This window comes from Trichomycterus rosablanca, chromosome 12 (assembly GCF_030014385.1).
Source record: "Trichomycterus rosablanca isolate fTriRos1 chromosome 12, fTriRos1.hap1, whole genome shotgun sequence".
NCBI classification, from domain to species: Eukaryota; Metazoa; Chordata; class Actinopteri; order Siluriformes; family Trichomycteridae; genus Trichomycterus; species Trichomycterus rosablanca.
The window spans coordinates 13,282,502-13,310,298 of record NC_085999.1 but is presented as its reverse complement, the minus strand read 5'-3'; the positions used below and the strand labels follow the sequence as shown (position 1 = coordinate 13,310,298).

The 27,797-nt window shown below is 39.3% G+C and overlaps 1 protein-coding gene across 1 annotated transcript in view; it reads left to right on the top strand.

The window, feature by feature from the left end:
* aff3 (AF4/FMR2 family, member 3) overlaps positions 1-27,409 on the top strand; it is a 30,452-nt gene extending 3,043 nt beyond the window's left edge. The window contains exons 2-18 of the mRNA XM_063006057.1: positions 5,085-5,162; positions 5,275-5,308; positions 9,100-9,148; positions 10,885-10,936; positions 11,700-11,737; positions 13,327-13,516; positions 17,890-19,830; positions 20,877-21,001; positions 21,841-21,973; positions 22,446-22,579; positions 22,671-22,734; positions 23,719-23,855; positions 24,000-24,071; positions 24,948-25,041; positions 25,839-25,888; positions 25,981-26,180; positions 26,590-27,409. Coding sequence (XP_062862127.1) covers positions 5,088-5,162; positions 5,275-5,308; positions 9,100-9,148; positions 10,885-10,936; positions 11,700-11,737; positions 13,327-13,516; positions 17,890-19,830; positions 20,877-21,001; positions 21,841-21,973; positions 22,446-22,579; positions 22,671-22,734; positions 23,719-23,855; positions 24,000-24,071; positions 24,948-25,041; positions 25,839-25,888; positions 25,981-26,180; positions 26,590-26,711 — 3,510 coding nt within the window. The 5' untranslated portion in view covers positions 5,085-5,087 and the 3' untranslated portion in view covers positions 26,712-27,409. The remainder of the gene's footprint in view (positions 1-5,084; positions 5,163-5,274; positions 5,309-9,099; positions 9,149-10,884; positions 10,937-11,699; positions 11,738-13,326; positions 13,517-17,889; positions 19,831-20,876; positions 21,002-21,840; positions 21,974-22,445; positions 22,580-22,670; positions 22,735-23,718; positions 23,856-23,999; positions 24,072-24,947; positions 25,042-25,838; positions 25,889-25,980; positions 26,181-26,589) is intronic.
* The last annotated feature ends 388 nt before the right edge of the window (positions 27,410-27,797 follow it).

Sequence of the window (27,797 nt, the reverse complement as noted above, 5' to 3'; positions counted from 1 at the left end):
GCAATAATGCTGGATTGTGGGTAAGAGGTGTGCAGAGAGACATAGACACACAGTACATAGCAGAAGATTCACCTGGGAAAGCCTTGTTGTTGATAGAGGGGGGATGAGCTGGTCCTTAGTGACTGTGAGAGAAGTGAGACATAACAAGGCTAAAGTATGAGTGGAAAGAGGGAAGCTAATGTTCCATAGGGATGAGTGTGTTTGTGTGATAAAGATGGTTCGAGACAGAGATTAATATAGGTAAGCATGAGATAGTTAGACTGTAAAATGGGTTCTAAATTAGGAGTATTAATAAACGTGCCATTTACTGTTCAGGTGTTCATTTTTGGAAATGCTGTATGTTTGAATTATGAATGATTGTATAATTCTAGGATGTATGTTGGTGTACAGGTATGTTTGTAGAGGGCTTGGCCAAAATAACAGAGATAACCTGTTTAAAATGAGCCTGACATTGTAGTGAATTACAGTTACAAACATGAACTTTATTAGGTAGATTGTCAATTAACAACATGAATCAGCTTAATAAAAATAACATAAGAGCTGTAGAAATTAGCACTTTGTGCTTTTAAAGCAATGAACTGATTTCCAAAGGTTCTTCAATAATAAAAACTACAAAAATGTTTAGGTTTTAAAGTAAACTGTCTTACAAGCCATATCATGTCACGGCTCAGAAGGACATCAGCCAGGAGGAACTATGGTTGAACGTACTGACATGGGTAGATGCCTCTTTACAAGATAGTTACTAAATGCCAAAAAAAAATAAAACTGTGTTATCATTTTCAATTACTTAAAATGGTCTAAAGACTGGTTGGTCTAAAAGGCGACCATATAGTTCATTACTACCAAATACCAAATAGTTCATTAATAACATCCAATAATTTTTGAGGCAGTTTAACAATAATTGGGTGCACCCTTGACCTTTGTAGGGTAGGGTAGGGTAGGGTAGGGTAGGGTAGGGTAGGGTAGGGTAGGGTAGGGTATAGGATAGGATATACGATAGGATATTGAATATAGGATAGGATAGGATATTGAATATAGGATATAGGATATAGGATAGGATAGGATAGGATAGGATAGGATAGGATAGGATAGGATAGGATAGGATAGGATAGGATAGGATAGGATAGGATAGGATAGGATAGGATAGGATAGGATAGGATAGGATAGGATAGGATAGGATATTGGATTGGATTGGATAGGATAGGATAGGACAGGATATAGGATAGGATATTGAATATATAGGATATAGGATATGATAGGATAGGATAGGATATTGGATTGGATAGGATAGGACAGGATATAGGATAGGATATTGAATATAGGGTAGGATAGGATATTGGATTGGATAGGATAGGACAGGATATAGGATAAGATATTGAATATAGGGTAGGATAGGATATTGGATATAGGAAACTACACTTAAGCACCTATGCTTAATTAAAGTAATTACAATTAAGTACAATACTTAAGCTACAAAATCTAGCTAAATAATAAGTAAAAAAAAAATACAATTAAAGTGTAAATTAGAGTAGTAAAGTAAAGTGTTTGGTGCCAGGAGCAATGCAGAGTTTTTGCACCGAACGGTTATTTAAGAGTTCTATATTGCACATTGTATAGTTATATATTGCATTTACGGAGGTCATATACAGGGTGTCCCAAAATGAACTGACATTTAAAATTTGCCGCCATTTTTTCGCAGCAAAACCAGAGTTCGAGATTTTTAAATTTCTGTCATTAGTAAACGTTGAGGTTAAAGCATGAAAAGGTACACAATTGGACAACGCGTAGAAATTGTACAAATTCACTTTAAAAGTGGTGATGTGAACTGGCTGCCAAGATCATGTGACTTGACGCCGTTAGACTTCTTTCTTTGGGGTTATCTTAAGGATAAAGTGTACACCAGCAAACCACAATCCATTGAGGACCTCAAAGAAGAAATTTGACACAACATTGCAATTTAATCAAAAGAGTGAACATGTGCTGCCACAGTCGAGGCGGTCATTTGTCAAATGTTTTGTTTCATACATAACCTCCATGTCTTCAAATAATGTTCAAATAAAAAATGTGTTTTATTAAAAAATTTAAATGTCAGTTCATTTTGGGACACCCTGTATAATCTACAAACAAAGGCTTTGGAATTTATTGTAAGTACATAGAATAAATAATGATAAGGATAACAATGCATACTGCTAAAAGTGCTGTGAAGAAAACCCTGATGAAGCTAAGTGACTTCAGTTACTTCTAGTAATATTTAATATTTTATGTTGTTTTATTTTTGTTTGTAGTTAAGTACACAGTTGTATTATATCTTTGTAAATAATGTTGAGCTGACCTGGAACTTGCTATTGTAGCTGTTTCTAGCATTTTTGAAGATTTTATTTTAGACATGTACTGTACTACAGACAGGAGTTTCCTCCTAATATTTGCCCTATCTTACATCCTCATCTGTTCCTCTGACAAACTACAACTGTCAGAGCAGATAACACTTGACCTTTTTGGCAAACTGCTTCCTGTTCATTACACACACATCATACACACAGGGTATCAGTTACAGATTATGCAACAAATCCTTTCCAAATTATATTCTGAGATGTGTAAGTACATTCAGATGCATACAGATACATTATGTTTGTCTGTATTAGTTTATTGTAAAAATTCGACATGCATGATATTTTTTGGTGGATTTTAGGATATCATAAGATTGTATCTGTCAAATGAACCTATTCGTTCAACGCTGCCTATTTGACTACCTTTAGTGTTAATCTCCGATAGCATCTACATTTCCTGTGAGGGGGTTTCTCAACAAAAAGAAACATTAAACAATTATCATCTGACACTGGTGCTCCATACATATAGAAATGTTAGATGGATTGATTGGTGTTTGCAGCAATGGATAGATAAATCTTTTCTAATAGAGGGTGCAAAGGGCAAAGCAAGTTAGTGATTAATTCTTTTGAATCTTTGAAAACGAGAAAAGATTTCTGGTGTTTTCACTGATCAAATTTATTGTATTCTGTAAGTATAAACACATAGGCCTGCAACAAACTCAAAAAATGTTTGGCATGTTTACCATCATGTACTACTATTAACTAAAGCAATAAGCCACGAGAGGCCGTACGTTACTGTGATTTTAGCACGGGGATGACGTTTTTGGCACGACACGAAGCGGAGTCTCGAGTGGCTTATTGCTTTTATAAAACGGCGGTCAACATAAAATATAATAAATACAACAATGTTTAATTCATAAATGTATTTATTGTGTATAAACTTACAATAAAGCATTCTTCCGCGACGCAAAATAGTTCGATTAACAGTGTTGCTAGGCAACATGAGGGCGAAAATAACATTAAATTTTTCTTTTCAGTGGCGTATTAATATGGAATGATGTGAGGTGGTCATAGGTGTGAGTTTATCGGGGATTTTACAACGGCTTCGAACGCGGCTCAGCCAATCAGATTTTAGGACCGGAACTATCCGTTTTATAATACACGTTTTAATAATTTGCTTAATAACTGTTGCACTTTTTCAGGTGTAATTTGGCTCATTATGGCTGCTCAGGTGGCGCAGTGGTAAAACATACTAGCACATCAGAGTTGTGATTTCAGATACATTGTATCGAATCTCAGCTTTGCCATCCGACTGAGCTGGGCGGCTGCATGAACAACAATTGGCTGTTGTTCATAGGGTAGGACAAGCCAGATAGGGACTCCTCATAAGTGAACGAATTATGACCTCTGCTGGCTGGTTGATGGCGTCTGCACAGAGTCAAGGAATAATGCTGATCAAGGTGTGGCTCTCCGTGCACAAAGCTGATCTGCATATGAACTCGTGCAGGTAAAAAAATGCAGTCGGCTACCGCACACAAGTCGGAGGGGGTGTGTGACAGTATTGCTCCCCTCAATCAAGGCAGAGGTCAGCTACAGTGGAGAGGAAGCATAACGCAATTGGGTATAAATTGGACTCACAAAAATCGGGAGAAAAAAGGGAGAAAATGCATTAAAAAAATAAATAAATTTTGGCCCATTATTGCTTTATATAAGACTTTAGCTGCTTAACAGTTTGTGGTTGTTGTTGTCTAATTCTCCTCTGCGTGTCATTTTCAAAAGGAGACAGATTTGGACTCCAGGCAGGCCAGTCAAGCACACACACTCTGTGTTTATGAAGCCATGCTGTTGTAGCATTTACGTTTACAGCATTAAGCAAACGCTTTTATTCAAAGTGACTTTTTTTAAGCAATTGAGGGTTAAGGACAGTGCTTAGGGTCCATCAGTCCCCACAACATGGGTGACTTGCATGTGTCGATGAACCATTGCAGCAATCCAGACAGCATAATGTCCTGGAAATTCCATGCTTAATTCAGCAAGACAGTGTCAGACCTTATTCTGCAAGGGCTACAATAGCATGTGCATGTGCTTGACTGGCCTGCCTGCAGTTCAGATTTGTCAACCATTAAAAATGTATGATGACGACACAACATTGAACATTGAGCAGCTGAAATCTTGTATGAAGCAAGAATGGGCAAAATTCCACTTCCAATTGTTGCAAAACTGCAAAAATTTGTGTCCTCAGTTCCAAACAATTAATTAAAAAGGTGACTTAACACAGTGGTAAACATTCCTCTATGCCAGCTTTTTTAAGTGTGTTGCAAGCATCAACATCTAAATTAGTTTAGTAAAACATTACTTTTATCAGTTAAATAAAGTTTAAGATAATTAGGAAATCGCAGATTTTTGGTTGTTTTAATTCTATGGTCGCTTATATTTTTTTCTGTTGTATAAAGCTCATTAAGCTCCATGGCAATCAAGTGGTTTTTTAACATCACCACAGCCACCCTGCTGTAAATGACCTGGCAAAAAAGCTTTTGTAATTCAAACCACCTGGTACGTTCTCTAGTGGTCACTACTTAGAATAAGAGGGTGTAGATAACCCTAAACTGAGAGGTGCTAGCCATAAAATAAACATATAATGTCAGAGGGCATCTCTGCACAGCAAACCCATGCATGTCCACTCTGCAGGTTTTCCAATTCCGAGTCTTTAAATCTTTTTTATCCTTAACCTTTGATGATATTTCTCACTTCCTTTAGAACATGACCCACTCCTGGCCTTCCCAGCAGCCCCCAGGGGGTGGGGGGCCTGAACGATTCCTATATTCAGATTCTAAGGTAAGTATAAGCGATGTTAACGTATTGATACATGGTTTACAAGTAATATAAAATAGTTTAAATGTAGATACTTGGTGGGTGGATCATGTTTTACTCTGTATGTTTGTTACAGGAGGCGAAACGACATAGCTCACAACATAAAAATGGTAATGCTGCATGAAGTTGGCCATGGATGGGTGCTGTGTGTGTGCTTGTATCTGTGTAGATATTAATATACAATCAGCTCGTGAATTATTGATATGCTTGGTAAAAATGCCATAAAAGATCTTTCTGACTATTATGCTTAATATTACACTATTTAATTCACAAGATGTAATTCTAACCATAGTTAAAGATGAAAACAGTATTCTTACTATCCTTACTGTGTACAGAAAATAACACTATGCCCTAAATGTTCTTTTACTACCACTATTTTTAAAAATAAATTCTATAAAATTTTAAATTCTATAGAACTTAAAATTAGATCACTCATCTAAAAAGGAATGTCCCCAGGTCCTCCAACTGCTATGTCCTCTCTTGTGGACTCTTCTTTTGCTGGATTGAAAGGCTTTTGAATAGGTTTTTGGTCAGTGCCAACCGACGGCAAAGGCTTAACTCTGCTTATTTGGATGTTTGTTATCTATTTGAGGTACAACCCAGTTAAATGGACATATTTCTACATTACAGATCCTTAAATCTATATCCATTCCTTTTTATGTCAAATCCACATTTGTTACCAGAAATCTTAATCTAATCGCTGAGTCCAGTCCCAAGCCAAGAGCTTTTCAGCATACTCAAAACACTTATGTTTGTGGTAAAATATAGAAAGAGTGGTAGCACCATGGCTCAGCTGGTGGAGTAAGTGCCATAAAACACCATGGCTCATGAGGACCTGGGGTCCATGTGGGTTTTCATCAGGCACTATACTTTTCTCTCACCTCTCAAACATTCGCAGATGGTGGGATGACTGCTAACCTTTGGTATGAATGACTAAGTAAATGTGTGAGTGTGTGTTTCTCTGTGAATAAATCTGCATCCAGAGAGTAATACTATCCTGTGCACACTGTTTTCTGGTGTTGCCAGACCCACCACAACCCTGATTATTATGGTTATTAAAAATTAATTAATAAGAATCAATGAGGGAAATAGCTTTCTTCTAATATGCTATCCAAATAGTTTATTGGCATGGTCACGCTCCAGCTTTGCTTCTCTAACCATCCTCCAAACTGCACATGGGAGCAAATGTCATGTGTCATTGTTTTCTATAATCTGTTTTTTCATTTATGTATTCTGGTATTTTCCATGTTATTACATGACCAATAGAATTAGCCATATGTGTTACTTCAGTTTCACCTCAGTAAAACAAACAGTTATAGATGCCTGTTCAAGAGTTATTAAACATTCAGGTGAACTTGGACACCTTAGGTATTTTGAATGGTATTTCAGGTATTTTTTAACTGTACATTAACATTAATAAAGGGCGAGGAGCAGTACTATGAGTGTTTATGGTACAAGACTGTTGATGTTTAAAAGTTTAATTCCCACTGTCGCCAAGCTGCCACCTTTAGGGCCTTAAGCAAGGATTTAACCCTCAGTCTGACAAATGCTTAGCATAAAAGTAGAAGCATGTACTTTCATGCATTTATACATTTAATACTTCAACTACTATCAGTTTTTGCATAAGTAGACTATATGGCCAAAAGTATCAAGACATCTTTCTATAAGCTTGTTGAATATTCCATTCCAAAACCATAGGCATTAATATGGTGGCACCACTACTCTTTTGTTTAAGGCAATGTCAGCTTTTCCTTTACTTTTTTGGAAAGGCCTTCCACAAGAATGTTTAACCTTTACTTGAACAAGAATGTTTTGCTTGCAATCAATGTTTCAAATCATCCCAGTGGTTTTAACAGGATTAAGATCAGGACACTGTATAGTTTCTCTACACCACTCTTGTCAAGACCATGTCTTCATTGACCTTGCAATGTTCACAGGGGAACAGTCATATCGGAGAACATGAAAATGGCCTTTCCTAAACTGTTGTCAAATATTTTGAGGCATATTATTTATTTTATACATTGAATGGAAATGAGTGTGTCTGAAATATCTGAACTTAGTAATTAAGAGGGGTGTCCCAATACTTTTGTCCATATAGTGTATTTCTTAATTGCTATTACTGCTGCAATATTGGTATTTTGTCAATGATGAACAAAAACCATAAGAATATACTTTTTCACATATGTTTATTCACATATATGTACAGTGTATCACAAAAGTGAGTACACCCCTCACATTTCTGCAGATATTTAAGTATATCTTTTCATGGGACAACACTGACAAAATGACACTTTGACACAATGAAAAGTACTCTGTGTGCAGCTTATATAACAGTGTAAATTTATTCTTCCCTCAAAATAACTCAATATACAGCCATTACTGTCTAAACCACCAGCAACAAAAGTGAGTACACCCCTTAGTGAAAGTTCCTGAAGTGTCAATATTTTGTGTGGCCACCATTATTTCCCAGAACTGCCTTAACTCTCCTGGGCATGGACTTTACCAGAGCTTCACAGGTTGCCACTGGAATGCTTTTCCACTCCTCCATGACGACATCACGGAGCTGGCGGATATTCGAGACTTTACGCTCCTCCACCTTCCGCTTGAGGATGCCCCAAAGATGTTCTATTGGGTTTAGGTCTGGAGACATGCATGGCCAGTCCATCACCTTTACCCTCAGCCTCTTCAATAAAGCAGTGGTCGTCTTAGAGGTGTGTTTGGGGTCATTATCATGCTGGAACACTGCCCTGCGACCCAGTTTCCGGAGGGAGGGGATCATGCTCTGCTTCAGTATTTCACAGTACATATTGGAGTTCATGTGTCCCTCAATGAAATGTAACTCCCCAACACCTGCTGCACTCATGCAGCCCCAGACCATGGCATTCCCACCACCATGCTTGACTGTAGGCATGACACACTTATCTTTGTACTCCTTACCTGATTGCCGCCACACATGCTTGAGACCATCTGAACCAAACAAATTAATCTTGGTCTCATCAGACCATAGGACATGGTTCCAGTAATCCATGTCCTTTGTTGACATGTCTTCAGCAAACTGTTTGCGGGCTTTCTTGTGTAGAGACTTCAGAAGAGGCTTCCTTCTGGGGTGACAGCCATGCAGACCAATTTGATGTAGTGTGCGGCGTATGGTCTGAGCACTGACAGGCTGACCCCCCACCTTTTCAATCTCTGCAGCAATGCTGACAGCATTCCTGCGCCTATCTTTCAAAGACAGCAGTTGGATGTGACGCCGAGCACGTGCACTCAGCTTCTTTGGACGACCAACGTGAGGTCTGTTTTGAGTGGACCCTGCTCTTTTAAAACGCTGGATGATCTTGGCCACTGTGCTGCAGCTCAGTTTCAGGGTGTTGGCTATCTTCTTGTAGCCTTGGCCATCTTCATGTAGCGCAACAATTCGTCTTTTAAGATCCTCAGAGAGTTCTTTGCCATGAGGTGCCATGTTGGAACTTTCAGTGACCAGTATGAGAGAGTGTGAGAGCTGTACTACTAAATTGAACACACCTGCTCCCTATGCACACCTGAGACCTAGTAACACTAACAAATCACATGACATTTTTGAGGGAAAATGACAAGCAGTGCTCAATTTGGACATTTAGGGGTGTAGTCTCTTAGGGGTGTACTCACTTTTGTTGCCGGTGGTTTAGACATTAATGGCTGTATATTGAGTTATTTTGAGGGAAGAATAAATTTACACTGTTATATAAGCTGCACACAGACTACTTTTCATTGTGTCAAAGTGTCATTTTGTCAGTGTTGTCCCATGAAAAGATATACTTAAATATCTGCAGAAATGTGAGGGATGTACTCACTTTTGTGATACACTGTATGTATGTATGTACTGTTTTCGATGTTTACTAATACTTTTACTCTCTTTCCTCAGTGCAAAATGACACTTCTATTAGCAAGCCCCGTGTGGCCCCTCACAAATCGTAAGTGAGATGCATGACACTGATCAGGCTGTGGTAACCAGGCACTAGTGCTATGTGCTTGGACTGCTTCAGACTGTGCAGCTATATTACATAGACAACCACAAACCGCAAACAAATACAAACACACACACGGCCACTTAATTAAAAACAACACACTAATACTGGGTAGACAACCCATTTTACTCTTTGTTCTTAACTTTGTTTCTTTGACATTGTGGTGCATGATGACATAACATGCATCAGGTAAATGTATGGCTAACAGGAGTGGAATCTGATATGGTCTGTTGCTGTTGTAGCCAATCTGTCTCATGTTCTGTGTTCTGAGATGCACTCAGCATGTAGCTCTATGTGGACAATATGTATTTAATTCAGACTCACGTTTGATAACATATAAATTCACAGTATTGGCTCATTTTGTTTATCAATCCATGGCTTTATCAATTTTTTGCTACATAATGCACAAACTATTAGCACAGTCAATGCTTTGAGCTGAGATTATGTAAAATGTTAGGGTTCAGTCAGGCTCCATCTTTCCCAGCTCCATTAACTTAATGCACTTTTTGATTTAGCATATAATTAAAGAGATTACTAGAGGGAGGCCAGAATCACTTAACATAAAACCAAAATGTCAATAACTGTCTGAAGGATTTGTTTATCTTTGGGACTTACTATCAACCCTTCAGATATTTGACTGGCACTGAATTAATAAAATTAGAGAATAAATATAATACGTCAATCTACAATTGTTCACAATTTACAGAAGTGGCATTCCAAACTGTGGTCAAGTGCATCCTGTTTTACTTAAATATCCATTAAAGGCACACATCTGGGCATAAGGGCTCACAATTTACACTGCATTGCCAGTAAAAAACCAAGCCATTAAATCCAAGGACCTGTCTGTGGATCTTTGTGGTCAAACACAGCAAGGATATACTGTATATATACTGTATATATATATATATATATATATATATATATATATATATATATATATATACTGTATATATATATCAATGTTTAAGGATTTGAGTGTTTCCAGGATCCCATAGCCTTAAAAAATTTAAAATTGAAGAAGCTTGGCACAACCTTGAACTTTCTATCTGGCCTAATTGGGAGTCTGGGCCAGAAAAGTCTTGGCCAGGGATGTACAAATGTAGTAAAAAGCTTTAAAAGCCTGCACAGAGATGGAGAAACTGTTCGTCTTTGGAGGGACAATCATCTTTGCAGCTCTCCATAACACAGGTCTCCATGGCAGAGTGGCAGGACAGAAGTCACTGTTAAGTAAAAGGCACATGACAGTTTGCTTGGTTAGTTAAATGGCATGTAAAGGACTAATAAAGAACATAGGAATATATATTAAACATATACATTAAAGGCTACACTACAACCACCATCATATGTGGACACCATGGGACAGTGGTAGCCTAGTGGGTAGAGCATTGAGCTATCAACTAATAGGTTGAGAGTTTGAATCCCAGCCCTGCCATGCAGCAGCTACTGTTGGGCCCTTGAGGGCGCTATACATTGGCTGACCCTGTGCTCTGACCTCAGCTTCCAAACAAGCTGGGATACATGAAGAAAGAATTTCGTTCTGTATGTCTGTATATGTATATATGACAAATAAGAGCATTCTTCTTTATGTTATTTTATGTTATTCTTTTGGGAGAACTATGGTCTTATAATATAATACATGGTTTTCACTCTAGTTTGTTTGGCTTTCCATTTTGCTTTTCCAGCATGCTTGCCGATGACCTGAAGCTTAGCAGTGATGAGGATGACGGTGACAAGGTATAAATCTTAAACAGTTCAGTAATACAACCAACTTTTTGTGGTACAGGCTGCTCAGTCTCATGACTGTTTCATTCATAGCTAGACATTCTTTCTCTCCTGTGCATGACTATTTGTGATTACACCAGTTTTTATCCTAACAATGAACAATTGTTAAAGAGAAAAATACATAGAGACGGAATGTGTCTGCATCAACCTATAAGGGTTAGCTGTGGGTATTTTATAGACCGTATGTAAGACACAAACAGTGTCCTTTGTGCAGACATGCAGATATAATTTACCTCAACTGTGTTTTTACTTCCAGACTTTCACCTCCTTGTCTTGATCTATCCTGTAGAGTGGTTACATGACTTACTCTTATTTTCTTTAAAGGCAATCTGTAAAAACATGGGCAATTATTTTTAAAGCTGAGCTGTAAACTCCCATGCACTTTATGGGTGTATAAGTCTGCGTGTATAAGCTGGTCATCTTAGGATAATTAGACAAGTGTAATAGCTGTGTCAGATGGTTCATGTAGTAAAATAAAAACCAGATGTTTTTTTCATGTGTGTGTGTGTGTGTGTACCCTTAGCTCACCAGGCTCTTAGTTTATTAGTCTCAGTTTGACTCAAAGCAGTACTGTGGTTTTAATGGTAATCTATTTAAAGTTTTTGTGCTGCTATGTTCAGTGATCTGGTTGTTCACTGCTTGTAATTTTAATGTTATAGAAAATCTTTACTGAAATTTACTGTTATTTTATTTTGTTATTTTATCTTGCAACAAGGGACCTCAGCAAAATGCTTCCTGGGCTGAAAACCACAAGTAAGTGTGTGTGTGTGTGTGTGTGTTTATATGTGTATGCCTAACACCAATGAGGGTTTGGTTGCACAGGAGGTATTTTAGGTGTAATCGCCGCATAGCACCAAGCTCATAGCACCAAATTTATAGTTTTTGTGTTATTATGTTTTTAAAATTTTTTTTTTTTTTTACTGACTTACATAAAGGTGCACACATTGACATTTTTATATGAAGAAAAACCACATCAAAAATAAGGAAAGTTGAAGCACCGTAAGTGGGGGTATATATGTAATGATGACATTTACATTTTAATTGCTGTCATGTTATTGTAAAGAACCATGGTATCTTTATTCCTGTTTACATTACTGATATAAACCCTTTGTTTTGTAAAAATGTCAGGAACACTATAGTTTGTGAACATGTGATATGTCCTTCCTCTGAAAGATATTTCTGTAGTGGGTGTTTTAAGAATAGTGCTCTGGAGTCTGCTGTCCAACACTTCAGAAAGAATGATTAACTGCCAGGTGATTATTTGTTTGTCCTCTCAGATTGAAGGACCACTACAAATCAGGTTGTCAAATAATCAAAGATATTCTGAGTGATCGTCTGATCAATATAATAGAACAGTTTGATTTCTCATGGGTTTCTTTTTGATACTTCACTTTTTTCCCAGCTCTAAAAACAAGCTAAAGGTGGATTGGCTGCCCTAAATTGCTCTTCGGTGGGAAGTGGCATTTCTGTGGCGTATTCCTGCATTTGACTCTGAAAATAGGGATATTGAAGATGAATTAATGAATAATGCAGTGGTAGCTTAGCGGTTAAGGTACTGGACTAGTAATCAGAAGATTGCCAGTTCAAGCCCCATCTCCGCCAAGTTGCCATTGTTGGGCCCCTTAGCAAGGCCCCTTAACCCTCAATTTCTTGAATCGAAATCAGTCATACTTGTAAGTTGCTTTGGATAAAAGTGTCTTCTGAATGCTGTAAATGTAAATGTAAAATTAATAAATATGAAGCCGGGCACCCAGGTGGAGCAGCAAGATATTCTGCTAGCACACCAGCGCCAAGATTCTGAACTTATCGGTTCGAAACCGGTCGGATGGGCACCATATAGCCGGTATAATTTGCAGTGCCTGCAGCAGACATGTCTCTGCTGGGGGGGGGATGACCTGACTATGTGGGTGGGGTCTTCAAATGCTGTGTAAGGACCCTGATTGGCAGATAAAGAGGCACCTGTGCAGAGTGCATTGGTGAAAAAGGGTTCCGCTAAGGGCTGCATGCGGGTCGGAGGAGGCGTGAGCAGCAATATACCCACATTGACTGCAATCAGGGATCCCGTAGCAGTGGAGGACAAATTGACTACGATAAATTGGAAGAAAATGGCATAAATAAAATAGAAAAAAATAAACATAAAGCCACATTCAAAGAGTAATGAATTTATCAATCAGGTCATGGCTAGAGGTTTACAAACTTGCAACTGTGTGCACTGTACTGTATGCGCACCTCAGTTTGTATTGCTTTTAAGCCATGCATGTTTTACATGTTCTGATTCTAACTCCTTCATTACTTTGCTTTTTTACTAATGTGCGTGTATGTGTCTATGTGGGTGTTGGCAGTCGGCCGGGGCAGCGCGCACACACACATGGCGGGAGGGCGAGACATTCCAGCTCAGGCTCCTCAGGATCTGATTCCACCAGTGAGTCGGAGAGCAGTAGCCAGCGGTCACGCAGCCCAAGCCCAGAAATACCAATTCAGACTGAGATAGTCAGCCAACCCCAGCCTTCTACCTACATCAAGGAAACACAGGTTAGCGTTTACTATTATGTTTTTTACTTTTCCTGCCTTTACATTTTCCCAACAGTCACTGTTTCGTGGGATGTATTGAAGTTTGGTGGCGAGTAGAGAAGGAAGCACCATAAGGAGAGGGTGGGGGATGAGGAATGTAAGGGAGGGGGTGGAGGGCTGCAGGCCACAGAGAATTTAGAGCTTCCTTGTCACGTCAACATGTGAAGTCCCTATGGCCTAAATAGGTATGACTAATTTGAAATAAGCCACTAATGCATGAAATTAAATGCTTCTAAGAACATGTGTAGTGCAGCTGAACAACTTCTGATTCAAAATTAACTAACAATATATACAGTGTATCACAAAAGTGAGTACACCCCTCACATTTCTGCAGATATTTAAGTATATCTTTTCATGGGACAACACTGACAAAATGACACTTTGACACAATGAAAAGTAGTCTGTGTGCAGCTTATATAACAGTGTAAATTTATTCTTCCCTCAAAATAACTCAATATACAGCCATTAATGTCTAAACCACCGGCAACAAAAGTGAGTACACCCCTAAGAGACTACACCCCTAAATGTCCAAATTGAGCACTGCTTGTCTTTTTCCCTCCAAAATGTCATGTGATTTGTTAGTGTTACTAGGTCTCAGGTGTGCATAGGGAGCAGGTGTGTTCAATTTAGTAGTACAGCTCTCACACTCTCTCATACTGGTCACTGAAAGTTCCAACATGCATGCAGCCCCAGACCATGGCATTCCCACCACCATGCTTGACTGTAGGCATGACACACTTATCTTTGTACTCCTCACCTGATTGCTGCCACACATGCTTGAGACCATCTGAACCAAACAAATTAATCTTGGTCTCATCAGACCATAGGACATGGTTCCAGTAATCCATGTCCTTTGTTGACATGTCTTCAGCAAACTGTTTGCGGGCTTTCTTGTGTAGAGACTTCAGAAGAGGCTTCCTTCTGGGGTGAGAGCCATGCAGACCAATTTGATGTAGTGTGCGGCGTATGGTCTGAGCACTGACAGGCTGACCCCCCACCTTTTCAATCTCTGCAGCAATGCTGACAGCACTCCTGCGCCTATCTTTCAAAGACAGCAGTTGGATGTGACGCTGAGCACGTGCACTCAGCTTCTTTGGACGACCAATGCGAGGTCTGTTCTGAGTGGACCCTGCTCTTTTAAAACGCTGGATGATCTTGGCCACTGTGCTGCAGCTCAGTTTCAGGGTGTTGGCAATCTTCTTGTAGCCTTGGCCATCTTCATGTAGCGCAACAATTCGTCTTTTAAGATCCTCAGAGAGTTCTTTGCCATGAGGTGCCATGAGTGCAGCAGGTGTTGGGGAGTTACATTTCATTGAGGGACACATGAACTCCAATATGTACTGTGAAATACTGAAGCAGAGCATGATCCCCTCCCTCCGGAAACTGGGTCGCAGGGCAGTGTTCCAGCATGATAATGACCCCAAACACACCTCTAAGACGACCACTGCTTTATTGAAGAGGCTGAGGGTAAAGGTGATGGACTGGCCAAGCATGTCTCATAAAACATCTTTGGGGCATCCTCAAGCGGAAGGTGGAGGAGCGCAAAGTCTCGAATATCCGCCAGCTCCGTGATGTCGTCATGGAGGAGTGGAAAAGCATTCCAGTGGCAACCTGTGAAGCTCTGGTAAACTCCATGCCCAGGAGAGTTAAGGCAGTTCTGGGAAATAATGGTGGCCACACAAAATATTGACACTTCAGGAACTTTCACTAAGGGGTGTACTCACTTTTGTTGCCGGTGGTTTAGACATTAATGGCTGTATATTGAGTTATTTTGAGGGAAGAATACATTTACACTGTTATATAAGCTGCACACAGACTACTTTTCATTGTGTCAAAGTGTCATTTTGTCAGTGTTGTCCCATGAAAAGATATACTTAAATATCTGCAAAAATGTGAGGGGTGTACTCACTTTTGTGATACACTGTACGTATTAAATGTAGACTACAGGATGTACATTTGTTTACATTCTACCTAATGCTATTAAACAGATGCTTATTTGATAAAAACCTAGAGTTAATTGCCGGAGAGGATGAGGAGGCTGGAAGGGTCAGCTACCCCATGCACCCTGGGAGCAGAGACCTGCAGAACTGTATGAATGCAAGTGCCTGTTTGAAATCACTTGCTTTACATGCAGTATACAGAGGACCATAGGGTGTAGAGTGGGTGGTGCCATGTGTTTTTCATCTATGTGCGGCAATGGAGTGTCTCCAAGGAGGGATGCTTGAACGCAGATTGCAGTTCCAGGTAGTTGGCTCATGGAGAGGACCGGTTGGAAAGGGGAGGGGGGCAGGTTAGAGGGCACAAGAGATGTAGTGTCTTCTCTGGAAAGAGAGAGAGGGAAGAGGAGGGGGTGTTTAAATAGAGCAGTGGATGTTTAAATTAGCACTGGTCAACCACCAGTAGAAAGCAGGGAAAGCAGACTGTCTTCATTGCTACGTTTGCCTTCAAGTAAGTTTTGTTCCATTATACTGTATATTATATACCAAGGTTTAATATATATATATAAGGATTTGTTGTGTATTATGTATAAAATGTCATTTCATTTTAGATGCAGTAGTTTGGAATCAGTGATGTATATTGCTACTGGTGTAAAGGCCTTGTTTTTACATGATGGTTAAAGAGGGGCAATAAAAATGTAACATAAATACAGATTTATTCTGTTAATTCGTTCCAGGAAAGATGACTTAAGTCATAAAACGAGTCCAATTAACTAGAATAACCTAGAAACCCTAGAATCCCCTATAAGCAACCCATTACGTAGCTAATACAATACATTGTTTAATAGTACATTTTAAATAAATGTATATATTTTAATGGAGGCTTATGTACACTCATGTAAAATACTGTATGTGAAAAAATTTTTTTCCTTTTCATGCCGTTTTATCATAGCCACCTCATCTACCAATGATATAGAATGATGTTTAGAAGCACCAGCATAAGCAGTAGGAACTTTCTTTGTAGCTTTGGGAACAAATGTTGAAGTCACAGATTCAACGCAGACAAGACACGGTGAATAAAACCCACACAAATAGTTTGTGTACCAATTATGGGTACAATGTTTAAGCTTTTAAATAATTTACATTACATTATTTTATATATTTTAACTTTAAGGCATTGATAGCTCAGCAATAAAGGTATTGGACTAGTAATCAGAAGGTTGTGGGTTCAAGCCCCATCGAGTGCCACTGTTGGGCCCCTGAGCAAGGTCCTTAACCCTCAATTGCTCAAACTGTATTAGTCATAACTCTAAGTTGCTTTGGATAAATGCGTCTTCTAAATGCGGTAAACTTCTTATTGTTTTAGGTTAAAAATTTTTTTATTTTTAATATTTTTTTGCTGACTGACATCAAGTAGCATAAATTGACGATATTTAAATTAACAAAAACCACCATAACATCGAAAATAAGGGAAGTTGAAACACCATAAGTGGAGGTATTTCTGTAATGGTGACATTTACAATGTAATTGTTGTCATGGCGTTATTGTAAAGAACCATAGAATAGAACGCCCTTAATTCGTCATGTATACATAGGTGTACAGTACAACGAAATTCTTACATAGCATATTCCAGCTTGTTTGGAAGCTGTGGTCAGAGTGCAGTGTCATCCATTGTACAGCACCCCTGGAGCAGAGAGGGTTAGGGTCCCTGCTCAAGGGCCCAACAGTGGCTGCATGGCAAAGCTGTTGATAGCCCAAAGCCTTACCCACTAGGCTACCACTGTCTTTAAACCATGGTATCTTTATTGTTGTTTACATCACTGATATAATCCATTTGTTTTGTCAAGATGTCAGGAACACTAGGTTGTGGACATGTGACATGTCCTATACCTGAAAGATATTTGTGTACTGGGTGTTTTGAGAATAGTGCTCTGGAAACCACTACTTCAGGAAGAATAATTAACTGTCAGGTGTTTATTGGTTTGTCCTCCTAGAGTGAAGGGTCTCTGCAAATCAGGTTGTCAAATAATTATAGTTATAGTAATTATAATTATAGTTGAGTGATCTTCTAATCGATTTAATAAAACAGTTCAATTTTATTTTCATGTTTACCAGTACTAAAGTGGCCCCCATCTACAGTGATTTAAAATTGATGAAAATTTTATTTTGACCTTCATAGTCACCAATTCTTAAACCATATTAGCAAGATGTTTCTTCTAGTCAGCTTTTAGTTGTATTATTTTGGTAAGCAATGACTACTAGTAGTCATATATTAGTTGTCATTGACCATTATAACTTTAACTCATTTAGCTAGAGCTCTAGTCTGCAGTCGATTACTAAAGATGATGATGAAGTAATCGGGGCATTTTTGCTAAATACATCTTTCTATACAACCAGGACTCATCTTTGACGCACTGGCAGCTGGACAAGTGGCTTGAGAGAGTTCGTAAAAACAGACACTCGGTGGATGACGACGCAAGAGGAAGTAAAAGCTCTGGTGCTGCTCTGGATTCTGATCGAGGACCATCTCCAGGAGGATACTGGGAAAGAGATTCTGGTTTTGGGACAAGACAAAGCTACAGCCCAGGTCAAAGCCCTGTGCCTAGCCCTAAGTTTGACTACAGCCCTAGGCACAGTCGTCGATCTAGTCTGGAATATAGCCCTTGCCCAAGTCCTGGAAGTAGTCCGGTGCCAAGTCCAGTGCCCAGTGTTTGCCCTAGCCCAGGTGCCAGCTTAAGGATTAGCCGAAGTCCCAGTCCTTTACCCCTTCATCCACCCAAAAGCCCCAGTCCCAGCCTGAACTCTGCTCCTGCCTCTCCAAGACACACTTTTTATTCTCAGGATTCAAAAACTTTCCAGGAAAGCTCCAGGTTTCCTGCACAGCCTAGGTTGTCCTCCAGTCCTGTATGTCAGCCAAAAGTCAAGTCATGGGTACTACAAGATCAAAGCACTGACCTTATTATTAACTTTAAACCCAAAGATTCCAGACCAACTGCCCCTCCACACAATACTTCCAAACACAGCTCAACTCACAAAGAGACTCCACACAGACCTAAAAGCACTGAATACAGATCTAAGTCCACTGATTGTCCTGTTCCACATCACTCTCATTCTAGTTCCAGGTCGGCCCTTAAAATAAAAGCTAGACACTTGTCTTTTACTGACCACAGCACTGAGCATAGCCGTAGACCTGGTGAACCCAACAAATTCAACCAGAGTTTCAACTCAAAACCAAAGCACAGTCCTACAACAAAATCAAAAGACCACATTGAGTCGAACACCCACTTAATCCACAATCCCAGTTCTAGGCCTTCAAATCGGCCTGCACCAGAGGTTCCAGGTAGGTCAGTCTCAAAACCTAGCTCTAGGCGTAGCCCAAGTCCAAAACCAAAAGCAAGATTAAAGGAGGTCCCTGTGTCCAGTGGCAGGCCCTCTCAGAAAGAACGAAAGCCAAAGAACCAAGAGCAGGACGTTCACAGTCGTAGTAAGGTCCAGGGAGAAGCCCTGGTCCAAGCTACAGAATCTCAAAGACACGGGAGACTGGCGGAGGAGCAGCTAATAAGGCATCGCTGGGCTCGAAGTTCTGAAGAAGAGGAACACAAGAGGAGAAAAGAGCAAGTAGAGAGAGAGAGGAAGAGGAGGAGGAAAGAGCATAATGCTGAATGGCAGGCGGTACAGCCCAAGCAGAGACCACACACAAACAGTCAGCATCAGACCCAAACTGAACACAGTGTACCTGAACGAGGGGAGCAACACAGGAAAAAGAGGAGAAGCAGTGAAGACCAGTCCTCTCATAATGAAGTCATAGACAATCCATCTCCCCCGCTGTCTCCACCCTCCCCTTCTTCCATTGTCCGCCCCACACATCGACCTTCTACCTCTTCTTCCTCTTCTTCCTCCTCGTCTTCCTCCTCATCTTCCTCAGATTCAGACTCTGAGCCCAGTCACCCTCCAAATGTTGCTAAAGTTCCTGCAGATTCAACTTCTAGTCAGCGACCTGCACCAAAGCGAAGGCATCAAGAGCAGTGTAGACCTGCAGAGTTAAGGACAAATGCCATTTCCACAGATGAAGGGCAGCAACATCGAGGCAAACACAAACTGTACACACTTGTGCCGTTCGGCCGTACTGAGAAGTCCACTGCTGTCTCTCATCGAGGACTGAGAAATCTGGTTGTAAAGATAGACCTTTCCCTTCTGACCAGAGTCCCAAGTACAAGTGAGGACTCACAGAGAGGGTCATCGTCATCTTCATCCTCACAGGCATCAGCTAAAGAAAAGACCTCCATGAGGCACCAGTACCATCACGAGGAATCTGGTGATGCCAAGAGTAAACGAAAGGTAAAAAGATTAAAAATGGTTATTTAAATGAAGAATAAAATGCCATTAGTAGTATGTACATGTAGTCGTTTTGCAATTAGTCAGAAGTTTTATTTTGTTTGTTTTATTAGGATTTTAATGCCATGTTTTACACTTTGGTTGCATTAATGACAGAAACAGTAGTTACACATTACACAAGGTTCATCAGTTTACGCAAGGCTATATCGAACACAGTCATGGACAATTTAGTATCTCCAATTCACCTCACTTGTATGTCTTTGGACTGTGGGAGGAAACTGGAGCACCCGGAGTAAACCCACACAGACAGGATTGGTTCGCTGTTTTTCCGCTTCCCGAATAAAAGATGTTAACTGTGGAAAGGTAGTCTGGACATTAAGGGGGGTGGCATTGGTTACAATCCTCTTCTGCTTGATCTGCTTTATTAATCTGATCATTGTACAAAACATTTCATACTGGTCAAGATGGCAATGGATTTTGTGTCACCTGAATACACTGGACGCAAGGTGAGAGGAAATCCTGGACAGTGTGGCAATTAATCTCAGGGCAACACACAACCAGAAGAAACACACACATTCACACAATGAACAGTAACTGCTTTAAATGTAAGGGAATGTCTATGTGTGTATGGCCCTACCCAGGGTGTATTACTTGTGTCCAGTGTCTCTAGAAGTTACTGATCTTATCATGACCCAGTTAAGGATTTAGGGTTAACTAAAGTAAATAATTAAATTAGTAACACTACATGCAGCCAAATCTGGTTTTAGACCAGTGGTTCTTAAACTGTTGTACCACTGATGGGCTCAAATCCCCAGCGTTGTTATCAGCTGGTCAAACATCTACATACAGACATGACTGGCTATGACTATACCAGTGAACTGTACCCCCTGCAACCCTGAATAGCATAAAGCATTGGTAAAACAGATAGTGAATGAACAAATTAATGGTTTGACAGTTTAAGTTTATGTAGGCACATTTCCTGAATTTGCATTACAATGCTAGAGGGAAACTTCATTTCACTTTGATTTGTCTGTTGCTCTGTTTTTCAGGCTGAGAATAGAGAGGCTCAAAGAGAAAGTAAGAAAAGCCATCTTCACACAGAAAAGCCTTCAGCTCCCAAATACTCAGCTGAGGGTGAAAATCAGGAAAGTCGCTTCAACAGCAAACAGAATGGGTATGATTTAACACTAACGTTTGTCCATTGTCCAACATTAACGTTGGTACAATTTACTTGATTAGAATACAGCATTTTAAATAAGAAGCAACTCTTTGACAAGGCTTGCGACTTACACTTTACTTGTGGAAAAATACATTTTATGTAATTTTTTCAGATGGACATGGTCCAGACAGTTGAATGATGGATGGATGGAGGAATGGATGGATGGATGGATGGATGGATATAATAGTAATATTATTAATAATAGAAAAAGGATTTGAATGTATATTATTACCTGTGCCATGTGTGGATGGATGGATAGATAGCGCGAGAGAGAGAGAGAGAGAGAGAGAGAGAGGGAGGGAGAGAGGGAGGGAGAGAGGGAGGGAGAGAGGGAGGGAGAGAGGGAGGGAGGGAGGGAGGGAGGGAGGGAGGGAGGGAGGGAGGGAGGGAGGTAGGTAGGTAGGTAGGTAGGTAGGTAGATAGATAGATAGATAGAATGAATTGAATATAGAATGAATATAATAATAATAGAAAGTGGCTGTTTATTGTGGAGGTACCATATACATATGTTATTACCTATACCATGTGCGTGCAATAATGGTGCATAGTGATATGTGTTTAGTGTGATTAGTGTCCATAGTGTTTTTATTGCCAAATAATAACCGAGGAGCTGAATAAAACCCCTGATGAAGGTACTCCGCTGTCTTACCAGTAGATCATGGAGAATGTCTGACATGTTTTCCATAATAGCAGTGACAGTGGTTGTATATTAAGCAGGTTCAGTTGCTTCATTTAACAGCCAAATAAGCATCAAAGCCTGATAGTTTTTCTTATCATTGTTTTTTAATACACAGGCATCTTGGGGAGTATATATACACCAATAGGCCGCTGTCCCCACTCTCTCCTTCAACTGGTGTAAAGGTGCAGAATGAAGACCAGAAACACATACACACCCCAAAAGACGAATCTGGAGTGAAAAAAACACAGGTACAGCAATCACTTAATTACACTGAACACATTTAAGCAGAATCTCATTACACAGCCAGTGTGAAATGCCCTGCTGTGTGCTGTAAGCATTAAAACATATTTTTCTTAAGCACTCTTGTCTCTGTACAAGTGTTAGGTAGGAGGTGTGATTCATTATTTAAAAGTGGGATTGTATGGTAAAATTGCACCGCCCAGGTCACTGGGTTTACTCTGCAGAAATGCACTTGCTAACAAAATGTGCCAACCCCTCGTATAAAGAGGTATTTTACAAGATGCCATCCAAATCAATCCAACAGTGCTACTGGCTACTGGTAATTGTGCCTGGACAAGTTCAAGTAGGCCAGAAAGGGTTCCTGCTCCTCAGTGGGACACATTATCTTGTTAGATGGGCTTTCCACTGTCCAGTTTCTGAACTTGCATTATGCTTTATGCTTTAATGTTTTTCAAATTACAAAACCCTTACACCTTGTAGATGCAGAAAGCACGGCCCAAGATCGAAGCAGAGTTTCTGGGTGTCTTAGGAAACACACAGCCGCCACCTGGGTCCTGGGCCCCTTCTGCGACCCAGCCAACATACTTCAGAAGAACTGTGCCTTACACTGATGTGTGAGTTATCAGAAGTAACTTTTGTATCCATACAAATACCAATACCAGTATTTACTTACCACCTACTTACAGTCTCTCCTTCTAATTTAAGTTCACACCATGCTGAGTACTACATGCACGAGGCCAAAAGACTGAAACATCGAGCAGATGCTATGGTATGTCATTAATGCAAATACATTTTTAATTAAAAGGTTTAGTACAATGCGAATGTTCCTATCCTAGCATATATGTGCCCCTGTGCACAAGGCGAGGTTCAGGCATGGTTTGGGCACTTGGATGAAGCAGCGGTAAAACATGCTAACACGCCAGAGCCGACACTAAATTCGCAAGTTCAAATCTCAGCTCTGCTACTAACAGGCCGGGCACCTGTACAGACAATGATTGACTCGTCTGAGGGTGGAAATGTCGGAGGATGTCAGGAATTCCTCATGACTGCTGCAATTCTGACCTCTGCTGGCTGATTAATGGTGCCTGCACAGAGACAGGGGATAATGGGGATTTGTGCGTGACTCTACATGCATAATACGGATCTCCATATGAATCACTTCGTGCTGGTGAAAAGAAGCAGTCAGCTACTGCACACTTATCAGAGGGGGGCGTGTGTTAGTCATGGCTCTCCTCGGTCAGGAGTGGAGGTCAGCAGCACTTTTGGGTAAAGTTCATAAAAATGATAAATAAATAAATATATAAAGACCTGGTTCGACAGGTTTTGTGTAGAGGAACTCAGAGCCCTGACCACAAGCCCAAAGAACAACATAGAATAAACTGATTGCAAGCCAGGCCTTTTCGTACAACATCAGTGCCTGACCTAAGAAATGCTTTTTAATTTGACTGAAAAGGATCAAATTCTCACACTACAAAGCCTTCAGTGAAAAGTGTAAGCTGTGAAAGCTGCAAAAAGTGCAAAATCCATTTTGATGTCTATGGTTTTTAAATGGGATTCAGTCGTTTAAAGAAAATAACAAAATTATGTGCATCATTCTCTGATTGTTAGGTTATAAAAACATGCCTAAGTATTATACAAAAGAAGTATGTTGATTAAATATGTGAACCAGTGCCACAGTTGATTTAATCAATGCATTTCTTTTCCATTTAGTTGTCGTAATCTTGTATTCTTTCCCTCCCCCAACTACTTTCAGGTGGATAAACTCGGGAAAGCTGTAAATTACATAGATGCTGCTTTGTCCTTTATGGAGTGTGGTAAAGCCATGGAGGAAGGGCCTCTGGAGGCCAAATCTCCTCATACCATGTATGCAGAAACTGTGGAGCTAATAAGGTGATTAACCAAGTGTCCGTTCCCTTTTTGTTTGTTGGTTACTTTCTCTCTTTTTTTCCACGTGCACACACATACACACACACACACACACACTCAAATACACACAATTGTTGCTGTGTTGTTGATACACTCTATGTTTGGTAGATATGCAATGAGGCTGAAGAGCCACACAAGCCCTGGAGCCAGGCAGGAGGACAAACAGCTGGCTGTGCTTTGGTAAATATGACACTGTAAACATCTGAATTTAACTATCTATACATTTGTATTTTTCTAGTAGCATTACTAGCCATACAGCATAGTGGAACAGCACCTTACCAGTTTGTCTATTTTTTAAAGGTTCCAAAAACATGGGGTCGAGTAATGTGCTGTTGTAGTTACAGGGTGAACTATAACAGCCATTTTTCCTTTGCAATCATAATATCTTGACAATGTGATCACAGGTCCCAAAAATTAGTGACTGCTTGTGTGTCAGAGGGTGCGAGTGATAGTCTGCGGCTATCCACAGTCAGGGTGGGGGTCTGTAGCAGTGAAGAAAATTACAGTTGGGGAATAAGATATAACTAGATTATGAGGAACAGAGGAAAACTCTGATGTTGCTGCTTTGTTGTGGACCTGCATGGACAGAGATTATTTTCTTTATGGGAAACTTTTCTTTTTGTAAACTGCAGTTGTACTTACTTCTACAGTTGTATCAGAAATATTCAATTATTAAGACAGATTTATAACTCTATACTTTTTTGCAAAGATAGATTTTGATTTAAAGTTATTGTCAGTTGAATTATGCAGCAAATAAGGAAAATGAGTGATGTATTGATGATTATTTATGAACAGAAGCTAGATATTTGGATCGTGGATTTAAGGTCTTGAAAAGTATTAAATTAGAAACATGTCTTATGATACGTTCACATTCTTTTGACAATTCTGTTTCAAAATGTTCTTTAGATATTTTTACCTTCTAAGTATGTAATAGAAAACAATAAATTATTGGCTTTAATAGCATCAACACGTGTAGAGAAACTATACTATATTTCAGACTGAGATACTGTACACAGGAGTTATTTATTTATTCTTTTACTTCTGTCTGGATTGCAGTTTTCGTTGTCTTGCTCTTCTGTACTGGCAAATGTTCCGGCTGAAAAAAGACCATGCTCTGAAATATTCTAAAGCCCTGACAGACTACTTCAAGGTATGGCTTAACACACTACAAATGCAAATAATGTTCATAAAAAGTGATATAACAATAATTAGGGTTGGACTGAGCTCATTTTTCCCATTTCCAGTAAAATAATTATAACATAATCATTAAATGGTACTGAACCAGATCCAATACTAACATCCTCACAGTAACCAAGCAAATTTTCACTAATATTTACACTAATATTAGATTAGATGGCTTGGCTCATATTCAGTGTTTCAATTCATCCCTAAGATTTTAACAGGGTTGAGGTCAGGGCTTTGTGCAGACTATTGGAGTTTTTTCGCACCAAACTTTATGTCTTTATGGACTGTGCTTTGTGCACAGGGAGAGAGTCATGATGGAACAGGAAAGAACTTTCTAAATAATATTGTCTTTGTTGTTGGAAGGAAATAATTAGTTTTATATAACTAATTTGACACACCTGTTAGCTTTGGGTATGGCTGAAACTCCTAAGCTCAATACTTGTTGGGGATGACCACAATGTTTTCACAATATATTGTAGTTGGTCACTATGAATAATAAGTGTCATGTTTTTTTTTAAGTTACGTATGCTAACAGCATAAAATGTATTAGTGGATCAAATAAGAAATGTCAAATCCAATCCAATACCAACCAACCAATTAAGACCAATACCTGCAGTGATACCAATACTTAATATATGCTCAGTACATCCCTAATAATTGGTAAAGTCACTGAATAGGCACTGAAGTGAGATAATTTCTGTTTTGGCCATCCATATCTTACTGACCAGTATTTTTAACATTTATTTTTTGTCTTTTTTACAGAGCTCTCCAAAAGTGCCTCACACAGCATCCTCCTGGAACGACGCCACAAAGTATGAATTGATTAGGTGTTGATATCAAAAATTGCAAAAAAGGGCTTGTTAAAGACATATTTTTCTTCCTCTCATTGTGTGTGTGTGTGTAGGGGAAGTATTGTGCCTCCGTCATACATATCCCCTGTTGGTTTAATTGGAACCCAGAATGGCAGCTCCCCCTCCTCCCCTTTCATCAACATTCCCCAACGTATCCACCAGATGGCAGCAAACCACCTTAATATCACCAACAGTGTGCTTTATAGTTATGAGTACTGGGAGGTTGCTGATAACTTAGCAAAGGAAAACAAAGGTGAGTTAAATATAGTCAGATATAAACAAGATTGACCAAACATACAATTTTCACTCCTCAACACAAATATCCTTTATGATTAGAAACAAATTGACAAATTTGAAAATTAACACTCACTCACTTTCTTAACCGCTTATCCACTTAGGGTCGCTTGAGCCTATCCCAACTTTTCAATGGGCGCAAGGCACACAGTAACACCCTCGACAGGGCGCCAGTCCATCGCAAAAATAAATAATAAATAAAAAAATACATAAATAATTAAATAAATAAATACCTTCCAGTTAAGATTATTACTGCAAAGGTTATCTGTAGACAATAGTTATATAGTACCAATATTTCTGGAGCTGACTATTTCAAGGCTTTATATTCTCACATATTCTTACATTATTCTGTTTTTCTTCACAACTAGAGTTCTTTAACTACCTGAACACTTTGACTGGACCCCTAACTCTGCACAGCAGCATGGCTCATATAGTCCAGTACGCCAGACAGGGACTGCAGTGGATACGGATCAGTGCCAATCTATCTTAACTTTCATGCTCGGCCTCCACCTCGGTGACTCTACTGTACTACCAACTATAACCTGGACACATGGTCAACTTTATCTGTCTGTCTCAGTTTAGTTCCATTTGTCACTGAAATTATTTTAGGACTTCAGTCCTATAGCTGGACACAGTCACAGTATGACAGAGGAACTCACAAACTCTTGTGGATTTAGTAAAAGAGCTGTTGGACTTGCTAACCATTAAGAGGCATCAGGGACGGATTTCTTGTCTGCCAGCTTTTCACTAGAATTTGGACATTGAAAAGACTTGTCAAGATATTTGTTCTTTGTATTTAATTTTAAAAAGTGTATCTTAACAAAGTACGCATATCAGGTATATAAGAATTCACTCAGTTACAAAGTTACAATGCCAAAAGTGTTACATTTTTATAAAATGTGCTTTTTTAATTGTGATTGTATAGTTAAAATAGTCATATGTATTGAAGTGGCATTAAATAGTAAAGTGCTTAATTCCGGTAGCTCTAAACAGTGTAATTAGAGCCTTAATTTTGTATATTTTTGTAACTTTACACTGTGAATATGGTCCATTTTTGCTGTTTTCAGAAGTTGTTGTGTCTGTTTTGTCATTTTTATGTATAGTACAATGGTGCTACAAACGGAAGTGGTAAGCATACTTTCCAGACTATGCAAAACTACTATTCTGCTATTCTTATGCACATATATTTCCCAGTCTGAGCACAAAAGTCATTAAACAAATCAGTTCTAAAAATATTTGCATTATTTCTAATGTATTATTTAAATAAACAAGTTTATACATCCAATCAGCTAAAATTAGCTGTAACACACTATGTTGTCACAAAGCTGGGGACACACTGTAGCAATCAAAATGATTCAACCCCTTTGCAAATTAGGTTGATTAGCAAAATGTACAAACTTTCAGCTGTACAGTCAAACAAACCAGTCAAACTTAAACAATTTAAATAGCTCAACTCAATTAATATAACATGTTGCTTCTCTGAATTCAGCACAAAATGCCACTTCCTCAGTCTCAGAATTCTTTAATTTCTCATAAGAGCACACATAAGCTAACCTGATGCAACTAATCAAGGACT